General features: G+C 44.2%; 2 protein-coding genes across 2 annotated transcripts in view; one reads left to right on the plus strand and one right to left on the minus strand.

Annotated features, from left to right (window-relative positions):
* LOC311246977 (uncharacterized protein) overlaps positions 1–4,551 on the plus strand; it is a 6,935-nt gene extending 2,384 nt beyond the window's left edge. The window contains exons 4-7 of the mRNA XM_084337250.1: positions 235–619; positions 733–861; positions 1,359–1,498; positions 2,538–4,551. Of these exons, the coding sequence (XP_084193376.1) occupies positions 235–619; positions 733–861; positions 1,359–1,498; positions 2,538–2,756 (873 nt within the window). The 3' untranslated portion in view covers positions 2,757–4,551. The remainder of the gene's footprint in view (positions 1–234; positions 620–732; positions 862–1,358; positions 1,499–2,537) is intronic.
* Positions 4,552–7,544: 2,993 nt separating this feature from the next.
* ace2 (angiotensin I converting enzyme 2) overlaps positions 7,545–24,925 on the minus strand; it is a gene marked incomplete at both ends in the record, with an annotated part of 40,799 nt that continues 23,418 nt past the window's right edge. The window contains 7 exons of the mRNA XM_084337083.1: positions 7,545–7,647; positions 7,849–8,043; positions 9,201–9,317; positions 9,452–9,549; positions 13,285–13,343; positions 13,704–13,882; positions 16,524–16,646. Of these exons, the coding sequence (XP_084193209.1) occupies positions 7,545–7,647; positions 7,849–8,043; positions 9,201–9,317; positions 9,452–9,549; positions 13,285–13,343; positions 13,704–13,882; positions 16,524–16,646 (874 nt within the window). The remainder of the gene's footprint in view (positions 7,648–7,848; positions 8,044–9,200; positions 9,318–9,451; positions 9,550–13,284; positions 13,344–13,703; positions 13,883–16,523; positions 16,647–24,925) is intronic.

Here is a 24,925-nt window from a genome sequence, read left to right on the forward strand (position 1 = left end):
TCCGTTATCGAGTAATAACGGACCTCTGACGAGCGCTATTGACCAATCACAATCAAGCATTTGGGCGAATGTTAAAACGTCATGTAATAAAGCTTCATAGACTATAGCTCTGTCACAGGGACGAGCCAGGATACTGAAAGGAAAGGACGAGGTCTAGTCCAAACTCGTCTCCATCATGACTAATGTCTCACAGCACTTCCATATCCTTCCCTCCCCCCCTCCCTCTATCTCCAGACGGTGCACCAGGCCAACGAGAAGAAGTGGCATTCAGACCAGACCAGTCCTGAGGAGGATGCTTTCCACCCTGTATCCAAGGAGAGCACCCTGCTCAGCTTCAGCCTGCAGATGAGGAGAGAGGAGGACCTGGAGGAAGAGTGGAGGAGAGAGAGTGAAGAGGAAGAGGGGGAGAGGGAGGGAAGAGAAGAGGAGTTATGCCCAGATGTAGTTGAAGAGGAGGGCCAGCAGGGGGACCTGCTGGTTGTTGCCTTTAATAAAACCATCATCTCTGTGGTGAGGGGAAGGGGATGTGGGGCTGGGAGCTCCTGTCCTGAATGTGGTGGGGTGGGGTGCAACGTCAACGAGGTCGTCCTGGTAGCAGAGTCCAGCACTGTGACCCTGGGTGAGTATGTTTTGTTAAAAAGAGAAGTGAAAATATTTGAGAAATGATGTGATTTCTTTCCAGGTTTAAGGTCATGTATCTATCAACTGGCTGTTTTCCATTCTCCCTCTCAGTACCAAGAGGAACTGGAAATTTCAAACAGATAAAGAAGAGAGACAACATTTCACTTGAAAATGCTGTCTCTCAGATGTACCTCAGAACCATCTGTGCCCAGAACCTCCCCTACATGGCACCAAATCCAGGTTTGGTTATTGTAAACTACAGATGATTCGGTCGCAGTCAACCAGCACCTGTTAACAGCCATTTTAGCCAAGGCTAGCTCAGTGATTTTTTTTTACTCGTTTATAAAAATTATTTAAAATAACGCCGAGCTTTCAAACCCCGCCGCGTGTGTGTGTGAAACCCTAATGCAACTGTGGGTACCTTTGAAATTTATATCTGATATATTTTGGACCCACCCCTCGTCTTTAACCAGTGCTTGATGTGCACATTAACATGGCTAGTAACGTGGGAGCCAGTGACTGCGTATTCAAGCGAGGCTTGCATCGCAGTCACGAAAGGGGCTAAGTCCATAGCTCATCACATACCATTTCGATTTATTCTCTCCATTATTATTTTTATTTTATTATTAATATTTATAAAAACTGACATAAACACAAAAATAGACACTGACATAATCGATTGAGGAGGATTGATTCCCGTAGGTCTTTGTTAACATGTCTGTGTCTCTTTGTTTCAGAGAAGATAACCATTTATTACTACAAGTCTGAAAGTACAGAGACACCATTCAGGGGAGTTCCAGTGGTGCTAAACTTCTCTGACTCCAACTGCTTCCTAAAATGCTACAAGGACGGGGAGCAGGTGCTCCTACGAGTAGAGGTACAGTTATGCACTGCAGAGTGAGTGAGTGAGTGAGTGAGTGAGTGAGTGAGTGAGTGAGTGAGTGAGTGAGTGAGTGAGTGAGTGAATATTTATGTGTGTGAGTGAGTGTGTGAGTGAGTGAGTGAGTGAGTGAGTGAGTGAGTGAGTGAGTGAGTGAGTGAGTGAATATGTATATGTTTGTGTGTGAGTGAGTGAGTGAGTGAGTGAGTGAGTGAGTGAGTGAGTGAGTGAGTGAGTGAGTGAGTGAGTGAGTGAGTGAGTGAGTGAGTGAGTGAGTGAGTGAGTGAGTGAGTGAATGAATATTTATGTGTGTGAGTGAGTGAGTGAGTGAGTGAGTGAGTGAATATTTATGTGTGTGAGTGAGTGAATGAGTGAGTGAGTGAATATTTATGTGTGAGTGGGTGAGTGAGTGAGTGAGTTAGTGAGTGAATATTTATGTGTGTGTGTGTGAGTGAGTGAGTGAGTGAGTGAGTGAGTGAGTGAGTGAGTGAGTGAGTGAGTGAGTGAGTGAGTGAGTGAGTGCTAATGATCAAGTTCAAGTTTTGATTCATTCATCATTGTCAATGGAGCAGCTCCAGACTTTATACTTGACATCACAAGTTTGATTCTTACTTATCCAGTTCTCAAATAGTGATTGAACTGTCTTGCCATGGAACTAATTATTGGAATTTTTCATTTGAGTGGCATTCCTCTATAATGTTGCACTCTGTATACAAATCTGTTTTACCATGTACATTATCTGCAATATTCTGTACATAAATGACCCCTGTACAGTATAGCACACCGTCCCTCCTCCACACACACCATGCACTATAGTGGGTCTTTAACTGTTTAATTATCCTGTGTGCTTATCTTATATATGTTTTATTATCCTCTGTGCTTATCTTATATATTTGTAATTATCCTCTGTGCTTATCTTATATATTTCTAATTATCCTATGTGCTTATCTTATATATTTCTAATTATCCTCTGTGCTTATCTTATATATATTGAATCTATCAGCACCACCTAATCCTGTTGTACATGTTGTTGCAGACATGTGAGAAGCAGAAGCTGAAGCAGATATGTAAGAGTGATGAGAGCAGCGTGTCCTTCATCTTCTACATGAAGGCTCACAGGACACAGCAGCGCATGTTTGAGTCAGCTCTCTGCAATGGATGGTTCATCCACATTGTAAACACAATAACGGTAAATGCGGCAACCCGAATTGGACAGGAAGATGACCCATCCTTCTTCTTCATCATTCAGAAGTGATGGAGACACGCTCATGGCCGTCCTGCCCACTGTGCTATAGGACCCTTTGATAGGGCCCCAATCAATCAGAATTATAAAAAAAAATCTACTGACTTAGTTCTGGAATTATTTAATAGAAGCCTTCTTAATTATTTAATTGTTTGTAGGGAAGTCAGTCAGCCATTCAGAAGGCTTTATCATCATCATCATCATCATCATCATCATCATCATCATCATCATCATCATCATCATCATCATCATCATCATCATTATCATCATCATCATCATCAGGTTATCTACAAATCCAAAGCTGCATTTAAACTTGTGTAATTCTGCAGTTCAACAAGTTGAAAGTAAACTCCTTGGAGTGATGCTGGATTGCACTCTGTCTTGGTCTCAGCATATTAATTATATTGTTTTATAAATGGGAAGAGCAATTGGTATTTCCAGGAAATGTGCTTCTTTTGTTGCCCGTCCGCTTTTATGTCAGATAGTGCAATGTTTAGTTTTATGTCATCTTGACTATTGCTCTGCGATGTGGTCATCTGCTGCCAGTGGTGACCTCAGGAAGCTCCAGGTGGTCCAGAACACGGTAGCACGGTTGGTACTGGGCTGCTCACTAAGGTCTAATGTGAGCCGTATGCATGCCCGCCTCTCTTGGCTTAACGTTGAAAATAGATTGTCTTTTAATATACTTGTGCTGTTCAAGTTGGTCATGAGCAGTAAAACTCCTGTTTTTATACATAAACAGATTGTTTTTAGTAATACTGTGCATGAGCATTACACTAGAGGTTCCAGTAGTGGGCAGATTGAATTGCCAGGTCCTAAAACCAACGCTTTAAGGAGATCTTTTATTTTTAGAGCATTAACTCTTTGGAATAACCTGCCTCAAAACCTCTGCTGCATTTACAGTAGATTCACTTTTAAAAATAATCTTAAATTGTTTTTAAATTGTTTTTAACACTGTAAAGTAATTTTTTGTTTTTGTTTTACACTGTAATGTAATTTTAGCTATCTTAATTGTTACATTATGCATTGTGTGTACTGACTTTTAATAATTTTGTTTTTGGAATAATAATTGTTTTTGTATGTTTTTTTGTGTGTGGACCCCAGGAAGTTGCTATGGCACCAGCTAATGGGGATCCCTAATAAAATCAAAATCAAATCATCATGTCAAATATGATTTCAACAGACCAATCAGAGCTCCCCACAAAATGTCAATCATCATGTCAAATATCATTTCAACAGACCGATCAGAGGGGCCCGCCAAACATCAGTCATCATGTCAAACATAATTTCAACTGAAACGGCAAAATGTTGAAACAGCTGTTAACCTCTGGTGCAGAGATCTGATTGAAAGTAAAACGGAAGGGGCCCCAAATTATCTATTTGCCTAGGGCCCCCAAACATCTACGGACGGCTCTGGACACACTCCATATCGTCACAGCTCTTCCACAACCATTATGTCCTGAGCTTTGTCTAAAATTTAAATCAACAACTTTCCTATCCCAGAGAAACACTCAGTGAAAATACCTTGAGGATGTGCAGAACAACACTTATTTTATATTATTGCACCAAATGGACACAATAAACTAAATATGCAGAATAGAAGAGAAGAGAACAGAATAGTTGGAAAAATATATTCTATGGTAATTGTACAAAATTGTTGAAAATTCTTAAAGACATGCACCACAACAGTAGGGTCTATAAACTCATATATATATATTAAGGCTGTCAAAGTTAACGCGGTATTAACGCGCTATTGCCAGATTCTATTAACGCCACTATTTCTTTTAACTCACCATTAACTCAACTTTTTTTTTTTTACTTTTTTTTTTACTAGACTTCACTCAGGTGTATTATTGATGCTCTCATTGATACTATGTTTGTTTCTGAAGTGTGTGTGTGTGTGTGTGTGTGTGTGTGTGTGTGTGTGTGTGTGTGTGTGTGTGTGTGTGTGTGTGTGTGTGTGTGTGTGTGTGTGTGTGTGTGCGTGCGTGCGTGCGTGCGTGCGTGCGTGCGTGCGTGCGTGCGTGCGTGCATGCGTGCGTGCGTGCGTGTGTGTGTGTGTGTGTGTGAGATATATAGAGAGAGAGAGGGGGGTGAGAGAGATGAGGAAGGGGCAAGAGAGAAAGAGAGCTGGGAGAGTGTGTGTGAGAGAGAGAGAGGGGGGGGGTGTGATTACTCAGCCCTTGTGTGCGTGAATGTAACAAGTTCCTAACATTTTCTTTCCCCTATTATTTCATGCACACTTTATTCATTGTTTTAAATTATTATTCTCTTTTAAGTTATTTTGTGCATCACTCTGTTTTGAATTTGATGCAAATTTGCAATGCATGAGGGTCATCCTTTTGTGTTAAATGGCTGCATAAAGCAAGCATTTGTTGACTCGCATGTTGATAAGAGTATTAAAACTTGGAACTTGAAAAAGATCCGTTTAAGGTAGAAAAAAATGCGATTAATTTGCGATTAATCGCGAGTTAACTATGGACAATCATGCGATTAATCGAGTTAAATATTTTAATCGATTGACAGCACTAATATAATTTATATATATACTAGCCGCTCAGAATACTGACCATAGGAACCTCTGTTGTTTTGACTCCACATGTTCCAGATAATCATGGGATGAAGCTGGTGATCGTTGTAACTGCACCAGTGCATAGATATGTATCATACTACTTTATTATTTTTGTGCTTTTATTGAAGATCTATGGATGTGATGTGGGTTCCAATGTTATCTTTTGAAGCTTAAAAGGGATATGTCCTTTTTTCTTTTGTACATTTAGCTCATGTATTTAGGTATCCATAGTGATGTAACTTGCTTTAATTTTGATGACCCATGGTCAAAATTAAACGTTTCTACTGTAAACAATGAAGTATTAATTAATGTGTGTGAACGGGTCTTTTTCTTAAATTAACGTCTAGGGCTGTGCTCGACTATGAAGGAATTAGACTAATAGTAGGGATGCTCGATATTGGCTCTTTTACCGATACCGATATACCGATATTGTCCAACTCTTAATTTCCGATACCGATATCAACCGATACCGATATATGCAGGGTTTCCCCCCCCCCCCCCCCCCCCCCCCCCCCAAAAATGGAATAATTTCAGGTAATTAACATTACATATCTCTTGTTGTGGAATTAACACAACATTATGCATACTTTTGACAATAAATAAAATCAGAATTTGTTCTTACTTGCTTGCCTGGGTAGATCAAGGTTATAAAAAAAAAAAAAAAAACGATACAGATATTTTCCGATATCACATTTTAATGCCGATATCGGCCGATAATATCGGTAGGCCGATAATATCGGACATCCCTAACTAATAGTCATAGTATTTTGTTGACTAATCATTTTGTTGATTAGATTTCATCGACAAATCTGTAAAATTAGCATTTTCCACATGCAATAATGCAGAAGGACTTATTTAAATCTCATACTTACCAGAGATGATCATTAGGAAATAACTCATTCAGCATGAAAAGTCGACTAATCGACCAAGACTAAGACTAAACAGTGCGATGAATCAACTAATTGATTATGAGGGGGCAATCATATACTCTCCACACACACACACACACACACACACACACACACACACACACACACACACACACACACACACACACACACACACACACACAAACTCATGCAATACACTGTAAAAATGGTTATAAACAAATACTTTGTGAAATAATTATCAATGTGGATCCTGTTCCTTATTCCGTTTTTTTAAACACACACAACACCACACGGAGGGAACACATTACAAAAATGGATATTTACTTGTATATAAAACACATTACAAGTAATATAAATGAAAACATTAGTTGTTATCTGTACTTTAAATTATACTGGGGGGGGACTCAACATGTACAGTATGTCACAATAACAGGAAAAACAACTGTATAATTTACACCTATACTGTTAATTACAGAGTAGATGGATAGAGATAGATTGTAAAAAAAAACATAAAGGCTAATCATTTTCAACAACACTCAAAACACTCAACATATTGAAACTTTTACACATGTACACAGTTTACATTGATGTACTGTATGTGTTTGGTAAGCGGCTACATAGTAATAAATCAAGGCCTCAATTGAGTAAATGTCCCAGACTACTGTTAAAGGGATGTTGAGTTTTTTTTTCACATAAAGTGGTATGAAATGCTTGCCTACTGTAGCATGATGCATAGCCATTAGTTGCTGTATTCTGTTGTGGATAAAACATGTGTTTGCGGCTTCAATCTTTCTTTTTGTGCTGCATGTCTGAAACTGTGATCTCAATAAGTCATCTAATTACTATGCATCGATTCCACTACTGGCAAGTGTTTCATACCATTTTATACATATATATTAAAAAAAACTAGGGATGCTCGATATTGGCTTTTTTACCGATACCGATATACCGATATTGTCCAACTCTTAATTTCCGATACCGATATCAACCGATACCGATATATGCAGGGTTTCCCCCCGCCAAAAAACGGAATCATTTCAGGTAATTAACATTACATATATCTTGTTGTGGAATTAACACAACATTATGCATACTTTAGACAATAAATAAAATCTGAATTTGTTCTTACTTGCTTGCCTGGGTAAATAAAGGTTATAGAAATAAAAAATTAAAATTAAAACCGATACAGATATTTTCCGATATCACATTTTAATGCCAATATCGGCCGATAATATCGGTAGGCCGATAATATCGGACATCCCTAAAAAAAACGTAACTATCCCTTTAAGTACGGTATAAAGATGGAATCATCCCTATGTCCTCCAGACAGCAATGGACTCAGAGTCCAGTTTGTTGACCATCATCGTTCTCGAAGGTTTTATTGGTCACGCCGTCGAGTTCTGTATTGTAGGGGTTCTCCACGCTTTTCTCCACAGACTTCCTACAAACACACAAGAGGAAGACATTATCCCTTGTGCCTAATATGCATCATGTCTCTGTGTAAGGCATAACATAATTTTTTTTTATTAAAATAAATCATCAGGTGTGTAGAGTAGACCCTCTTGATACAACAGACAAGTCATCAGTGTGAAAGTGTGTGTGACACCACTTTCGTAAAAAAAACTTTGAAGAGCAAACTCACTTCTTCCTCTCTCTGAAGCCAGAGAAAATGAGGTAGCATCCCATTAGGACTACAAGTCCCATGAGCACTCCAAACACCACCAGCCACACTGTCACCGGCTGCTCCACGGGCGGGGCCAGTGTTGCTATGATACCCTCGAACTCCAGCGTCTTGTCATCCAATCGGAAGGCATCATTGATTCGACCACGTGACAATCTGTATAGAATAAAAAAAAATTTTTTAAATGTAGCAAGGCTAACCTACCTGGACGCGTGAATACTTTCGCGTTCGAGTTTTGCGCTCTGATTGGCCAGGTCATGTGACGTGTGCACCAATCGTGGGACAGCAAGTTCTGCGCCGATTTCCGGGTCTAACAGCCTGCAAACTACCTGCCGTTCTATGCTCTAAGACAAACTCTAACCTTAACCAACTTCGAAAGAGTGCCTAAGCTTAACCGTCGAAAGAAGGGCAGGCGTTCTATCGCCATGCTCTAAGACAAACTCTAACCTTAACCAACTTCGAAAGAGCGCCTAAGCTTAACCAGTGTATAAACTTGCGGTCCCACGATTGGGCGTACATGTCACATGACCAGAAATGACCTGGCCAATCAGAGACGCGGAAACAAACATTTGTTGTCTAAAGTATTCAGGCTACCTGGACCCTTGTGCGCATTACAGTGTTTCACTGGAGTGTAGTAAAAAGACATGCCCATTGTGGCCTATATCCTTTGCATATCTTCAGCATTTGGCATCACCACTTGCTCCAGTGGTTTTCAATGTGGGGTTTCGGGACCCCCAAGGGTCCATGGGGGGGTTCCAGGGGGTCCCCAGTCATGTTTGTTCTTTACAATCCCAATCCCAGTTGTAGGAGCTATTTTATTGTTTTTGTGTTATGTCTGTAGTTTGTTAAATTCATCACTGGGTGGCGGTGCGGAGTGCATGGGTTTTGGATATAGGCACAGGTGTAGGCTATTGCGCAATCAGGTATGGGTGACGGAGAGGTCTCACGGTTTTTACCGCATGCACCCTCGCTCGTTTCACTATCATAATATAATTTTCTATAATCTATTGTTTTGTATTTTTGTTAAATACTTGAATTAAATGGGAACTTCACCCAACGGCAAGTGACACCGCCTGGATATTACTTTAATCTTTAGTTTAATCTTTAATTGCGCGCCAAAAACGAGGATTTCCCGCACTCAGCCGTGCGACTACCAGGACATCAGGATAGTTGCTACACCAGTTGTGTGGAAAATGTGTCCCAGTATTTTCCTGTTTATAGTATACACACCATTTCTACATCTGGACCCTGAATATGGTCTGGTTTTGGGCTATGTGCGACATAAACACGTGTGTGATGAATGCAGCTCTCACTGTATGGCGGCCTCGACCTCTCCTTTGGGGATGAACTTGGTTTCGTCCCTCGGGTCTGTAACCACGAAGTAGAAGGAGATCCTGTGTGTGTCTTTATAGACGCGGATGTTCTCGGATCTGGACGTGAAAAAAAACAGGATCTCAGAAATAGAGCAAGCAGAATGACTCACTCTCAAACAAATATGGACAGGGGGTAAACAAAATACAAGCTATTTGTCATTAGTCTTTTATTAGTTAGAGTTAATACTGACGTGCAGGGAACAGTCATGTTCTTCTGGCTGTAGTGCTGTCTCACAGCATATGCTATGTTGCTCTTGAACAGGTGCCGCTCGTTGTCAGTCCAGGGATACTGAAACAGATCATAAAGAATACAAATTGTGGTTACCACAGTGGTTACCAATGTTTACAGGCAGCCATGTTGGACGAAAGCCTCCATCGTAGTCTACTACTGTATACGTACAGATGCCATTATGTAACTTTTCCCAACAACATGTGATATCTGGTTGCACAACATACTAAGTACACACTAAGTACAGTAGTATTATACTAGGACCCAGGAGTACCCTGGCCAGGTATTGCCAGAGCATGTAGAGGAGGTCTCACACGAGTGAGACTTGACTTCACGTTTGTTGACGTCTGATTGAATGGAAGCACGATATACATCAGCAGATATAAGTTATTCGTGCTGCCCCACGCTTTTAAGGTATGAGCAGGCTAACCTTTTTTGTTGGTAAATCTATTTCATAATTTCCGACCTACAACTCTTATATTTTGTGTAGACATACTTGATGTGGTGGGCGCTAACGTTACATTTGAATTATGTGTTTGTTCCTAATGTGTGCTCAGTATATTGTGGTACTGTATGTGATGATGACACGAGGGTAATAATTATTTGTATTTTCAGGCTGTTTCGGCGCCTATACAGCCTGAAAATACAACCGTGATCCCTCCGTTGTTTAATCACTAGCCACAGTAACGTGGCCGGTTAGCCCATGATGCATAACCCAAACAACAAGGGAGCCCGACGTTGTTGTTCAATCACAACCCATCGCACTATTACTACCTCCAGTAACGCAGCCTGACGTTAGTCCATCAACTAGCCTGCCAATCGGTAAGTAAAGTTTTAGCATCCATATTCTCATGACTTTTCAGTGTCTGATCAGTCTGTAACCCATCGTGTTTTTAACACATGGCATACGTGGCCATATGTTTTAGCGCAGGCTTATCAAGGTGACTTGTTGTAGTGTTCAGCGGGACTATAGCCAATCAAGTATATATGCATATTATCTTTTACGTTGTTGTTCGTTATATGTTTCGCCTGTATCTAACCCATAGTGTAGGTTCAACTAGGTACATTACTTCCCGAGGTACAGCGAAAATGTGCTGTGTGACTGTTTTGGTTAATTCAGAAATATAGACTATAGAGTGTTGCTCTCGTCAATTGTGCTTGGGAACGAAACACGAGATTGTAGTGTGTACGCAGAACAGAGGGGGGAGAGGGAGGGGGGGGGGGTTCGCTCTCGAGGACGGAGCGAGGACGGAACGGAGCACCCGTTCCTAATGAGAAGACTCGTGTGAGACCTCCTCTACATGCTCTGGCAATACCCGGCCAGGGTACTCCAGAGCAGGGTACTACTATATCATTGGAAAGCCCTAGTTGTTAGCTTCAAAATGGTACAACATTTGAGGTACTTTGAAATACCCACTAACAAATAATCCATCACAAACTCATGAAGGTCAAGTTCAGGAAGGGTCAGATTTGGAACAGTAGGAGTAGAAGGGATGCCCTGAGACACTTACAGGAAATGCTGAAATGAAGAGGCCCTCAGTGCAGGTAGCTAATCACAAACACCAAGCATTTGCAAACAGCTACTATCATCCAGCCGATCAAGCAGAGCCAGGGGGGGGGGGGGGGGGGGGGGGCTATGCTCCGGTGCAGCACAGTAACCATGGTTACAATTCTTCAGCTGTGAGCACTATGCAAGGTGCGCAATGGGGACAACAAGTTTTTCAACAGGCGCCGACTGTCGGAGTGACCACATCCTATCAGATAGACGGGGGGGGGGGGGGGGGGGCTATGCTGAACAGCAGATGCGATACCAGCAGAATAGCACTTTCTGGAGAGCAGAGGGGAACTAGCTACGTGATCGAAACTGCCTGCGGTCGTGACATCACAGAGAGGATAAGAAGCAGACGCAGCAATGCCCCCCGCCGCCCGCTCAAGCTGATCGCCTGAGAGAGCTATACTTGGAATTGTTTGTAAATTGGACAAATAAATTACGCCGCTTTTAGCTCAATCTTTTCAAATCAGTTTCTCCTTGTCTCCACCACTCACACCTGACCTTCAACCGGACATCCTAGGGGGAGAGGTCAGCCTTTCCTAGTAGGCTCCCTCACCTCTTTTTGACGTGCCAGACCAGCCACAAGGTAACTTAATGTTTTTTTTTTATAAATATCAGATTTTGTCCAAGACCTGTGAAAGTGCTCTCTGGGAAGACAGACCAGAGTAGAGCAAAGAAAGGAACGGGCACATGCATGGCACTGAGGTCGTGGACATCACAACATTGAATACATTGAATACTGAATACGCGATAAGTTCCAAAACGGGACAAAACAAAGACTCTGTTGGTCTAACCACAGGGGAGGAAGATGAAGTCTGGTTAACCAGCGACCTCCCGACCGGCAACCATCATGTATGAGCTCCCTGAACAAACCACGGAAACGCTTGAATTTCCTTGTAGCTCCACAGAGCACTCCTCTATCTCCACAGAGCACTCCTCTATCTCCACAGAGCACTCCTCTATCTCCACAGAGCACTCCTCTATCTCCACAGAGCACACCTCTATCTCCACAGAGCACTCCTCTATCTCCACAGAGCACTCCTCTATCTCCACAGAGCACTCCTCTATCTCCACACAGAGCACTCCTCTATCTCCACAGAGCACTCCTCTATCTCCACAGAGCACTCCTCTATCTCCACAGAGCACTCCTCTAGCTCCACAAACAGAGCACTCCTCTAGCTCCACAAACAGAGCACTCCTCTATCTCCACAGAGCACTCCTCTAGCTCCACAAACAGAGCACTCCTCTATCTCCACACACAGAGCACTCCTCTATCTCCACAGAGCACTCCTCTATCTCCACAGAGCACTCCTCTAGCTCCACAAACAGAGCACTCCTGGCGTAAAGCCAATCCTGGGAATAAAGGCCTGATTAGCCAAGTGGAGTGGAGGACTCAAGGGTTAACCTACCATGGAACAGATCCATCCCTCCTGCCCCGCTTGGCACTGTGAGGCGAATATCCCCCCCGCTAGTGGGAGGTAGAGATGGTACAATTGAAAACTTGAGGCCTGCGGAGGAATAGGCCTTGGGGGGACATTGACACTGTCAACTCAAAGTGGCCCCTGGCAGGTCAGCCTCACTCAACCAAGTGGTGGTATAGTGACCGTAAGCCAGCAGAGAGGTCACAGAGGGAGAGGGGGCCCCCTTACACAGTATTGATTGGTATCACTATCAGAGTGTGGGCACCTGAACCTCTTCTTTTTTGTATCCACTTTTTCTCCTTATTTTCTATTTTTTCTCCCATCCCAATTTCGCCTCGCCAATTCTCCCTTCAATTCTCCCCTCCCCTGTCTCGAACGTCGCTAGACTATGCCTCCCACTGGCCGGCTGCAGTGAGGACCAAGCCTTGCATCACGTGTCCCCTCCGGTACACGAGGAGGCAGCCTGTCGCATCTTTTCACCTGAACAGCGCAATCTCTCAGTGGCGAGGAGTAACGCGTGGGAGGCTCACGCTGCCCCCGATACTTCCTGATTCTGCTGTACAGGCGTCACGCAACCGACCTGTAGGAGTCGCTGTCCACAACGTCCAATCCCCACCCACCGGCTTTCCCACCCTCTAACACTGCCAATTGTGTTAGTATGACGGCCGGCCAAGCTGGTAGCAACGGCGAGAGCTGGGCTCGATACCAGAATCTCCTGTGTTAGTGGTGAGCGCCTTGCCCACTGCGCCACTCAGCCGCCACCACCTGAACCTCTTCTCAAATGGTTTTAAGTCCTGATAAGTCAACACTAAGAATACTCACAGCTTTCTCGCCCATGGCAGCCTTCAAACTAATCCTCACTTTGATTGCTTTGTCCGAATCTGTGGGGGGAAATCAGATGTCTGTTTATCAAGCTTTGTATTTTGTAGGTTTCACAATTATGTGTCATGACAAAATGTTGACGTGTTGTACGTGAGTATTTATTTTTTTGTGCAGTTCCCCAAAAGAGACCACATGGGAAATGTTTGGATTTCAGTGTTCAGTCAGCAGTGTGTAACGGAAGGTTGCGGAACAGAATGTGAAATTAAAACGGATTAAAAACCATTATGTCGTCAGCATTCTGCAAACACCACAAATAAAAAGTTGTAATTAGCAATGCCACTGTCCGTTTCGTATTTGTATTTCATCAACCCTTGATATTAGCAATGTTGGCCATGTGTATTGCAGACCATAGTACCTACATGGATCTACTGTGTTCTTCCAGCCTACAGTCCTGTTGTGCTTCTTGTTGTCAGCCTGCAACCAGACATGGAGGTCTTTGAAATACTCCAACAAAGGGGCCGCATCCATCTTAACACCGTTGGTCACCTGCTCCAAAGCTCTGGTCCAGGACTTGGACCTTCCAAGCTCTAACATCTTCCTAGAAGGAAATAAGACATGTGGACATTACTGTTAAGACACATTTGCTGTTAACACCTATTGCATGCCTGGCCATTCTTGTTGGGGGGTCTCTCATTTAAATGCCCTTCTGAGGTTTCCTCCCTCTTTTTCCTATTTAGTAGGGATGCTCGATATTGGCTTTTTTACCGATACCGATATACCGATATTGTCCAACTCTTAATTTCCGATACCGATATCAACCGATACCGATATATGCAGGGTTTCCCCCCCCAAAAACATTATGCATACTTTTGACAATAAATAAAATCAGAATTAGTTCTTACTTGCTTGCCTGGGTAAATCAAGGTTATAGAAATGTAAAAAAAATAAAAATAAAAAAATAAAATAAAATAAAAAATAATTTAAACCGATTCCGATATTTTCCGATATCACATTTTAATGCCAATATCGGTAGGCCGATAATATCGGACATCCCTACTATTTAGGTTTTGTGGGAGTTTTTCCCTTATTTTCATTGACAGTTAAGGACATTACATCTTAACAATTTGTCATTTAGCTGACGCTTTTATCCAAAGCGACTTACAAGTTCTGTATGTCAAGTCAGCAGGAAGGGTACAACTCTTTCAGCTGAGTAACAATGTTCATCAAACAGTGTTGAAACTTGAGTGCTGCAGTGTTGAGTGCATAGTAGTAAAGATATATTAGTATATTAAGTAGTAATATACTGTAGGCAAGACAGTACAAAGGGGTATTGTTCCATTGTGTTCCTGTCATGTGATTTGGGGCTATACAAATAAACTTGATGATGAGATACTCTCCATCCAGACAGGACAGCATGGTATGATATGATGCTTTTCAGTAGAGGAAACTGTTGCATGGAACCTTCTTACTGTAGCAGGTATTTTAGGAAACTGTTGCATGGAAACTTCTTACTGTAGCAGGTATTTTAGGAAACTGTTGCATGGAAACTTCTTACTGTAGCAGGTATTTTAGGAAACTGTTGCATGGGACCTTCTTACTGTAGCAGGTATTTTGCGTGTCAACATGTTTCCGCAAAAGCATAATAAAAGCGCTTGAACTGAATAGAGACAGGCCTGTCAGTGTGACCACATGATGATGTCATCTTCCCCATCATTCATTATTATGGTAGGCCTATAGTTCCACTTCTCTCTCTGTTCAAAAAGTGATGGATTGATCAAATATAAAATGCAAGCATGGATAAAATGCCACAAGCAATGCAGTGCATCTGTTTCTGTAATAGCCATCAAAAGAAGGTGACGATTCACATAGCCCATTGTATAAAACATATAGAATATTGATGGCTAAAAACATAAATCAGAGCTGAACAGGTGATTTTTTTTCTTCTGTGAGGCAGAAAAGTGTTAACTGTTATGTTAAGTTGAGTAACGTTTTGTGAAGTTTGTCCTCTGCATTTGACCCATCCTAATGATAAGTGGGCAGCCACTGTGCAGCGCCTGATGTCCAACTCTGGAAGCTTGGAATAAGATCAAATAAGATACAATAAGATAGGATACAATAAGCTAAGATAAGATATTCCTTTATTTATCCCCTTCAGAAAATTTGGGAAATACCCAGCATGCATGTCTTTTGGTGTCCGAACCCTTGCACTGAAGAACCATATAACTCCATTAAAAAATAAATGTGGACAGCTCCTGTATTTGCAGTTGTAAAGTCAAATCACTAGTGTGAATGTGATAGATCACAAGAAAGTACTCAACCTACGAGTTCTTCTGAAAAGGTGTGAGAGAGTTATATGGTTATATGGAGAGTTATATGGTTCTTCGTCTAAGGTACTCAATTATCTTGTTATGTCTTGTCCTTGTCTTGCCTTAAAGAGTAAAATAATTCAGGAGTACAGTTTTGAGTAAAACATCATATTTTTTTTTATTATCTTGCAGCATATTTCATTTTTTTTTTTATTTTTTATATATTTCGTTTTAAGAATTGTAAAGGATAGGCAAAAAATAAGCCTATTCCTTTTTTCGGTCATTGAGTTGGGATTTTGTGTGTGAGCTTACTTTGAATATGTTGAATATGAATATTTTTTCTTTTTGTAAGTCCACACAAGTGTGTTTTTGATTTGTTGTAAACAAAGACCGAAATAAACTATTCATTCATTCATTCTTTTTTACCTACTTTTTCTCCTCCTTTTTCTGTGATTTTTCTCCCATCCCAATTTTCCTCTCGTGCCAATTCTCCCTCCCCTGTCCTGATCGCTGCTCGCATGTGCCCCCCACTGGCCGGTCGTAGGGAGGATAGAAGCCCATCACATGTCCCCTCCGATACATGTGGAGGCAGCCAGTCACTTCTTTTCACCTGCCAGCGCGGACTCTCATTGGCGAGGTGTAACGTGTGGGAGGCTCACACTGCCCCCGCCGTTTCCTGTCTTTGCTGTGCAGCCGCCCTGACCGACCTGTAGGAGTCGCTGTTTACAACGACCAGACTACCACCCATCGACTCCCCTCCCACTGACTCTGCCAATTGAGTCAGTATGACGGCCGGCCAAAGCCGGAGGCAACGCTGACAGCCGGATTCGAGACCGGTGTCTCTTGTGTTGGTGACGAGCGCAATGTCCGCTGCGCCACCAAGCCGCCCTCATTCATTCATTCTTGTACTTAGTTGTTGATTTGTATCCATACCTCAGCTTGGTTCCTGCTCCTGTGTGGTTAGTGATGTCACACTTGAAGAGGGGTTCTTTATGTCCTGCCTCCTCGCAAAGGGCTTGCTGAAACTGGAACTGATAGATGGTTCTGGTGAAATACCTGTTACATGAGCACACACACGCGCACACACACGCACACACACACGCACACACACACACACACACGCACATGCACACGCACACGCACACACACACACACACACGCACACGCACACGCACACACACAGTATAAGAGACCACTGCTACACCCCGTTTAGAGCCGGATACAAGGCTGTACCGGCTCCACCATTAGCGGGAGCAACAAACACATCGGATCATGCCGCCATCTTTTTGGTCCCAGCGTATAAACAGAGATCACGTGACGCCGTCGTGTCACGTGAGGTAAAAAAATGGGGACGACCAATCAGAGGCCACGTTTCAAGACGCACTGGATGACGCCGACTGGGGAATGTTCAGGAGGAGTAATAGTGACGTCAGCGATTTCACAGACGCTGTAGTGTCATTCATAACAACACTGGCTGATACTATCGTCCCCACAAAGAAGGCGAGGGTGTTCCCAAACCAGAAACCATGGGTGGACAGTACCATCAGAGCAGCCCTGAACTCTCGCACCACTGCTTATAACCGGGGCAGAGAGTCAGGAAACATGGAAGAGTACAAGACAACAGTCTACACTCTGCGCAAGGCTGTCAAACTTGCTAAGAGGACGTATGCCGACAAGATGGAGGCACAAATGGCACAGAATGACACAAGAGGCTTATGGCAGGGACTGAGGGCTATAACTGACTACAAAGTCAGCGCCCCCTCAATGGGGAGCGACGACGCCTCCCTTGCGGACCAGCTCAACACCTTCTATGCACGGTTTGGTGCAAACAGTGGCACTGCTAGCCCAACGGCTAGTGACGTCACTGGTGCGCCGGCTGTTGTGGAGGGGGGGGGGCACCCGCGGGGGGGGGGGGGGGGGGGGGGCGCTCTCTCATTGACGGTACACAGTGTGAGAAGAGCATTTATGCAGGTGAACACCAGGAAGGCTGCTGGCCCAGATGGTATAACAGGACGCATACTTAAGTCCTGTGCCAACCAGCTTGCCCCAGTGTTCACCGCCATATTTAATCAATCCCTGGCGGAGTCGGTGGTCCCTGCCTGCTTCAAGATGTCTACCATCATCCCTGTACCGAAGAAACCCTCCCCAACATGTCCAAATGACTACAGGCCGGTGGCACTCACCTCTGTGGTCATGAAATGTTTTGAGAGGCTGGTCAAGGACCACATTTGTGCCTCCCTCCCCAGTGATATGGACCCTATGCAATTTGCATACAGGACAAACAGGTCCACTGACGACGCGGTCTCCCAGATACTGCACAGCACCCTCTCCCACCTTGACCATCAGAAGGGGGGCTATGTGAGACTGTTGTTCATTGACTACAGCTCAACGTTCAACACCATAGTCCCCACCAGACTGGTGGACAAGCTGATCGAGCTGGGTCTGAGCTCCGCCCTGAGCGCCTGGGTACTGGACTTTCTGAGTGAAAGACCCCAGGCGGTCAGGGTGGGGGGTCAGACCTCCAACACCATCACCCTGAGCATCGGGTCCCCCCAGGGCTGTGTTCTAAGCCCCCTGCTGTACTCACTCTACACACACGACTGTGTAGCCAAGTTCAGCTCCAACTCCATAGTGAAGTTCGCAGACGACACGTGGTGGTGGGGCTGATCTCGGACAACGACGAGAAGGCCTACCGGGAGGAGGTTGAGGTACTGGAACGCTGGTGCCAGGACAACAGCCTGCTCCTGAACATTGGTAAAACCAAGGAGCTGATCGTGGATTATAGGAGAGGACAGCAGGAGACGCACACACCACTGATGATTAACGGGGCTACCGTGGACAGGGTGAGCAGCTTTAAGTACCTGGGGGTCCACATCTCAGAGGACCTGACATGGTCAACACACATAGACACAGTAGTAAAGAAGGCGAAACAGCGCCTCTACCACCTGAGACAGTTAAGGAAGTTCAGAGTATCGGGGAAGATACTCCAGTCCTTCTACTCAGGAGCTGTAGAGAGCATCCTGACTGGAAACATCACTGCCTGGTATGGAACCAGCACGGCACAGGACAAGAAGGCCCTACAGAGAGTGGTGCGCTCAGCCGAGCGTACCACGGGTATTGCACTACCCCCCCTGCAGGTTCTATACAACAAGAGGTGCAAATCCAGAGCCTGCAGGATAATGAAAGACCCTCACCACCCCAATAACAGCCTGTTTCAGCTGCTGAGGTCAGGCAGACGCCTGCGGACCCCAGCTACTAGGACAGAGCGGCTTAGGCTCAGCTTCTTCCCCCAGGCCATCAGAGCCATGAACAATGAACATTGAGTGCTCAGAACATTGAACTATCCACACACAAGCACACATGAACACACACACGACACGCACGCTGTGCACGCTCACACACGAGCAGCCACTTAACACTTTAACATGAGCGGGCACACACTCATGTCGCACACTTTAAATTAGAATAACAGGAACAGTGTATTGCACTACCAAAGCTAACTAGCATGTCCCATATGCTCTGTAAATAACTATGTATAGATACCGAGATGTCACTCCATGTTACCTGTTACCTGTTTACTGCACAATGTTGTTTTTTCATTTTTTGATTCTATTATATGTTGTACCACTGTATTGCACATCGTTGCGGGCAAGACCACCCGCATTTCATTGTATACCTGTATGCCGTGACAATTAAAACTCTTGACTTGACTTGACTTAGTGAGTGATGAGTGAGTGAGCAAGCAAGAGAGTCGGTCAAGATGTGAAGTTAACACAAGTTAATTGGATACTATATCCATTTAAAAAGCCTATCTGATCTGTTGGAAATGTAGAAATCTGTAATTTCAGTCCACCAAAATAGCACTTTATAGTTATTTCTTTATTATTGTTGTTGTTAATTCTAGTCTCAATTGGGTATGACGCATATGTCTCTGATAAATAACATTGTGTTTCACAACATAGTAAATCAAATATATAAAATAACTTTTTAGAGACCTGCTTCATTACATACTGACTTCCAAAACCATTGCTAAGAAATGCTAATCATTTCTAAGTTTTAACAAAAAAATAAAAAATAAAAAGTATGTATAAAAAATACATGCATGGAACCTTCTTACTGTAGCAGGTATTTTCAGTAGAGGAAACTGTTGCATGGAACCTTCTTACTGTAGCAGGTATTTTCAGTAGAGGAAACTGTTGCATGGGATCTTCTTACTGTAGCAGGTATTTTCAGTAGAGGAAACTGTTGCATGGGACCTTCTGTAGCAGGTATTTTCAGTAGAGGAAACTGTTGCATGGGACCTTCTTACTGTAGCAGGTATTTTCAGTAGAGGAAACTATTGCATGGAACCTTCTTACTGTAGCAGGTATTTTCAGTAGAGGAAACTGTTGCATGGGACCTTCTTACTGTAGCAGGTATTTTCAGTAGAGGAAACTGTATATGGGACCTTCTTACTGGAGCAGGTAATTCAGTAGAGGAAACTGTGGGACCTTCTTACTGTAGCAGGTATTTTGCGTGTCAACATGTTTCCCCAAAAGCATAATAAAAGCGCTTGAACTGAATAGAGACAGGCCTGTCAGTGTGACCACATGATGATGTCATCTTCCCCATCATTCATTATTATGGTAGGCCTATAGTTCCACTTCTCTCTCTGTTCGAAAAGTGATGGATTGACCAAATATAAAATGCAAGCATGGATAAAATGCCACAAGCAAATAAGCAATGCAGTGCATCTGTTTCTGTAATAGCCATCAAAAGAAGGTGACGATTCACATAGCCCATTGTATAAAACATATAGAATATTGATGGCTAAAAACATAAATCAGAGCTGAACAGGTGATTTTTCCTCTTCTGTGAGGCCGAAAAGTGTTAACTGTTATGTTAAGTTGAGTAACGTTTTTGTGAAGTTTGTCCTCTGTGTTAAAGTTAGAGGTTATATGTAGGGTTGCAATTAACTGTCTAACTGTACTCAACTGCTTCCACTGACTGTATGTATATCTATGTCCACTGGAGGGCGCTATAGGCGGAGCCATTCATGATGCCACCAGGTGGCGAGTATAAAAAGAGTTGTCTCCTCCTCCTCTACTTCTTCTCACATCTGCCTCTCACGGAGAGGAGATCTCAATGTGCTGCTGTGCTATGAATCATTGTACATAATAAACCACGCTGAGGCTAAAGGTAGAAACCATGCCTCATGTCTATATTATTGTCGCCCCATAGCCAATTCTGTCAACAGGTTATGGGCCCAGATCTCGCAGGGGCGAAATAATAAGGGTAGCTAGCTTAGCTGAAGTGTAGGCCAGGTTAGCACCGGGAGCACCGCGTGGCTAGACGCTAGGCCAACGGAGCTAAAGCTACACCTACCATCAAAAAGGAGGATGGCGACCAAGGGAAGGAGCAAATGGCCCTCATTCCATGCAAAGGCGGAGGAATATGAGCTCTGGGAAGAGCGCATGCTATGCTGCATGCACGGCGTGGGACTCAAGGCGGTGATCTTGGCGGCCCCCACGGGAGACCTGACGGCGGAGGCACAAGCCCAAGACGACAAGCTTAATGCGGACGCATACTGTTAGTTGGCACCGCTGCTCGACGATACAAGCTTGGGGCTAATATTCCGCAACACGAAGGACAAAGGCCGAGAAAGCCTGGAAGTGTTGAGGGAGCATTACATCGGACGAGGAAGACCCCGAGTAGTGTCCCTCTACATAATGTTAACGGCTCTGAAGAAGGGGCACACAGAGACGGTGACAGAATACATCATCCGAGCTGAGCAGATCATCACGGTGCTTAAGAGTGCAGGAGAGGCACCGAGCGAGAGGCTAATGATGGCGATGGTGATGAGAGGACTACCGGAGTCGTACAAGCCGGTTCAACGGACATGACGTTGGGACAGTTCAAAGCCAAGCTGCGGAACTTTGAGGCCTCAGAAGATATCCACCCAGCCGCCGCGGAGGCGGGGGGGATAACGCTGAAGGCCCGAGCGACGCCGAGGGAGAAGGCCAGGCCCACGACGGAGCTGACGTGTTGGCGATGCGGAGAGAATGGGCATCGGAGGGATAACTGCACCAAGACTGTCTGGTGTAGTTTCTGCAGATCCTCGGGGCACACAGACAAAGAGTGCTGAAAGAAACGAGGCCAGAGCGCTCGATATGCACATGGGCAAGATGGCGGCCATAGACGAGGCGACGCTTATGGACAAGATGGCGGCGATTGACGAGATCGCAGCTACGGACAAGATGGCGGCAATGGACGAGATCGCGGCTATGGTCAAGATGGCGGCTGTGGACGAGATGATGACTACAGACAAGATGGCGGCAACGGTGGACGTGAGGCAAGTCGAGATGACGCCCGGAGAGCGGCAGGATGAGAGGACTTCGTTTTCGGGGCGCAGACTACGTACGTCACCCGGCCAACACAGCACCCGCAGTTCCCGAGGAAGGGACTAATCGTGGACACAGGTGCGTCGTCCCACATCATCAACGACAGGAACAGTTTCAAGAACTTTGACAAATCCTTCGAGCTGGAGGGACACAGCATGGAGCTGGCAGACGGGAAGCGCACCTACGGGTTGGTGCAAGGGAGAGGAGACGCACAGGTGTGCCTCATAGACAGTGAGGGGCGCCGGTGTACAGTGACATTGAAGGACGCTCTCTATATACCCTCGTTCCCAAAATAACTATTCTCAGTAAAGTCTGCTACTGCTAACAGCGCAGAGGTGTTCTTCAGTGAAGATAAAGATGTTCTTGTAGAACAAGACGGTACACGGTTTAACATTGACGTGTATAAGAGAATGTATTACCTACAAACGGAGTGTAATAACAATGATAAATGTAATGTGACTGTTAGTCATGACATCCAGACATGGCATGAAATCATGGGTCATTGTAATCACGAGGATTTACTGAAGCTGCAAGCAGTGACAGACGGTATGCACATTAAAGGTGAAAAGCATAGACCTGACAAAGAATGTGAAGTTTGCATAAAGGGGAAGTTTACTCAAACGAGGAACAGGGGCCCCACGGAGAAGATAAAGAGACCACTGGAGCTAGTTAACACCGACCTAGCCGGTCCAGTAAGGAACGAGTCCATAGGTGGCTTCAACTATGTACAGTCCTTTACAGATGTGGGTACAGGCGTAGGGTTTGTTTATTTCCTTAAAGCAAAGAGTGACGCACTCCAGGCCACGGAGAAGTTTCTTGCCGATATAGCCCCTCATGGGGACATAAAATGTTTGAGGTCAGACAACGGGACAGAGTTTACAAACAGAGAGTTCCAATCACTGTTGAGAAGGAACAAGATCAGACACGAGACGTCATGTCCCTACTCCCCACATCAGAACGGGGTAGCTGTAGTGGCCGCTTGTCGCTCCCCAATGAATCGACAAGCGTCCACGATGCAACCGCAATTAATTATCTACTCAGTCCCAAAGTTTGTGATGTAAATATGGAATGTCCCAAGTTGCTGCTGTTTACAGGGTTTATTGTTGTCCAAAGGTGAATGATGGTGAATGAAGGGTTGAAATCAGAACAGTTGTCAATTGCTCCATTGTCAGTTCCAAACGGTGAACCAGGTAGAAAAATGTATCCTCATCACAGGTGCATGGGATTACAGTAATTAGCTAGGCTATTTATAGAAGAGGGGCTATAATGGAGGCGGTGAGCCCTCTAGTGTTCAAACATAAATAAGACACTATTCTAACCAAAATAATAATAATATTAATAACCAAAACACTCATATGGCCTTACAGTAGCAGAGAGGGAATGGCACACTCTTTTCGAAATGGCCAGGTGTAAGCTAGACGATAGTAACATACCGAAGAGCCTGTGGCATTATGCGGTACAAGAAGCCGCTTACACCAGAAACAGGTGTTTTAATAAACACACGGGCACCACCCCATATACGACAATGACAGGGAAAAGGTGTAATCTAGCCGGAATGCACAAATTCGGATCAGTGTGCTATGCTTACCAGCAGGACAGAGGCAAGCTTGAGTCCAGATGTGAAAAAGGACTCTTTGTAGGATACGACAAAGGGAGCCCCGCACTCCTAGTCTACTATCCCGGTAAAGGGAAGGTGCAAAAGCACAGACTAGTGAAATTTGTCACAAAGACAACGTGCGAAATCGAGACACAGACAGAGGAGCCATGGCTGGACTCCGGGGTAAGGTATGGAGGAACAGAGACACCACAGCCTAGTGTACTGAGCACAGACGTGCAGGCAGACAGCCAGCCACCCCCAGAGGACGATGACGAGGAGCACCCGAGGATGACGTCAAGTCAAGGGGGGACTGTACAATCCCTTTCAAAAAAAGTGTATTTGGCCAGGCTTTTCATACAGAGCATCCCACCAATGGAACTCAATTCCTCAAACAATTAGAGTGTCCACATCATACCATTCATTCAAGTGCAGGGTTAGGGAATGGCTCATTGATAACCAGAACTGTCAACACTGAGGTGTCTGTATGTGTATATGTGTGTGTGGATATGGATATGGTGCGTCTGTCTATGTCTGGGTCTCTTAATATGTCATGATGTGCTCTGTCCTTGTGTCCATGACTGTATTGTGACCTGTATCCCTACTATGTCTATGTGCTTTTGTTGTGTTTTTATTCTAATGTATTTATCTTGATTTTATTCTGTTTTTATTGCTAACCCTTTTTTTACACAGGATTTTAGCCTGTACCTTCTGGCAGGGGGACTACCAATGGAAATTAGCCTTTTGGCTAAAATTTGGTGCATTTACATTTGTAATATGTTTTATTAATGTACACTGTCCCCCTTGAACAAATAAAGTAAACCTAACCTAACCTAACGTGCCCCAAGCAGTGGGAGGTATCCCTCACGGGAACACAAACCCCCAAAATATCTGAAAGATTATGCCCGGAGAGGAAGTGACGAGGATGACAGTACACTCACCAGTATTGATTACTGCTACAGAGTAGTGTGTGGCGTGCCTCAGTCCTTTAAGGAAGCCATAGTGTCCCCAGAGTCAAGTAAGTTGGAGAGAGCGATGGATAGAGAGATATATGGAACAACCGGAAGGTTACGAAAAGAAAGGAGAGAAGCTAGTGTGCAAGCTAGAAAAATCCATTTACGGCCTGAAACAGTCTGGGCAAAATTGGAACGAGATGCTTCACACATGTCTCATTGAGGATCACTTCCTACAGAATCCAGTAGACCCCTGTGTTTACTCAAGGGAGTCAAAAGAGTCAGGAAAAGTGATAATCGTCATTTGGGTGGATGATTTGATCATCGCAGCAGACAACACTAGAAACCTAGATCAGGTGAAAGGTATGCTCTCCACCAGATTCAAAATGAAAGACCTTGGCAGGTTAA

The sequence above is a fragment of the Notolepis coatsorum genome, assembly GCF_963971535.1.
Source record: "Notolepis coatsorum genome assembly, chromosome: 20".
In the NCBI taxonomy this organism is placed as follows: domain Eukaryota; kingdom Metazoa; phylum Chordata; class Actinopteri; order Aulopiformes; family Paralepididae; genus Notolepis; species Notolepis coatsorum.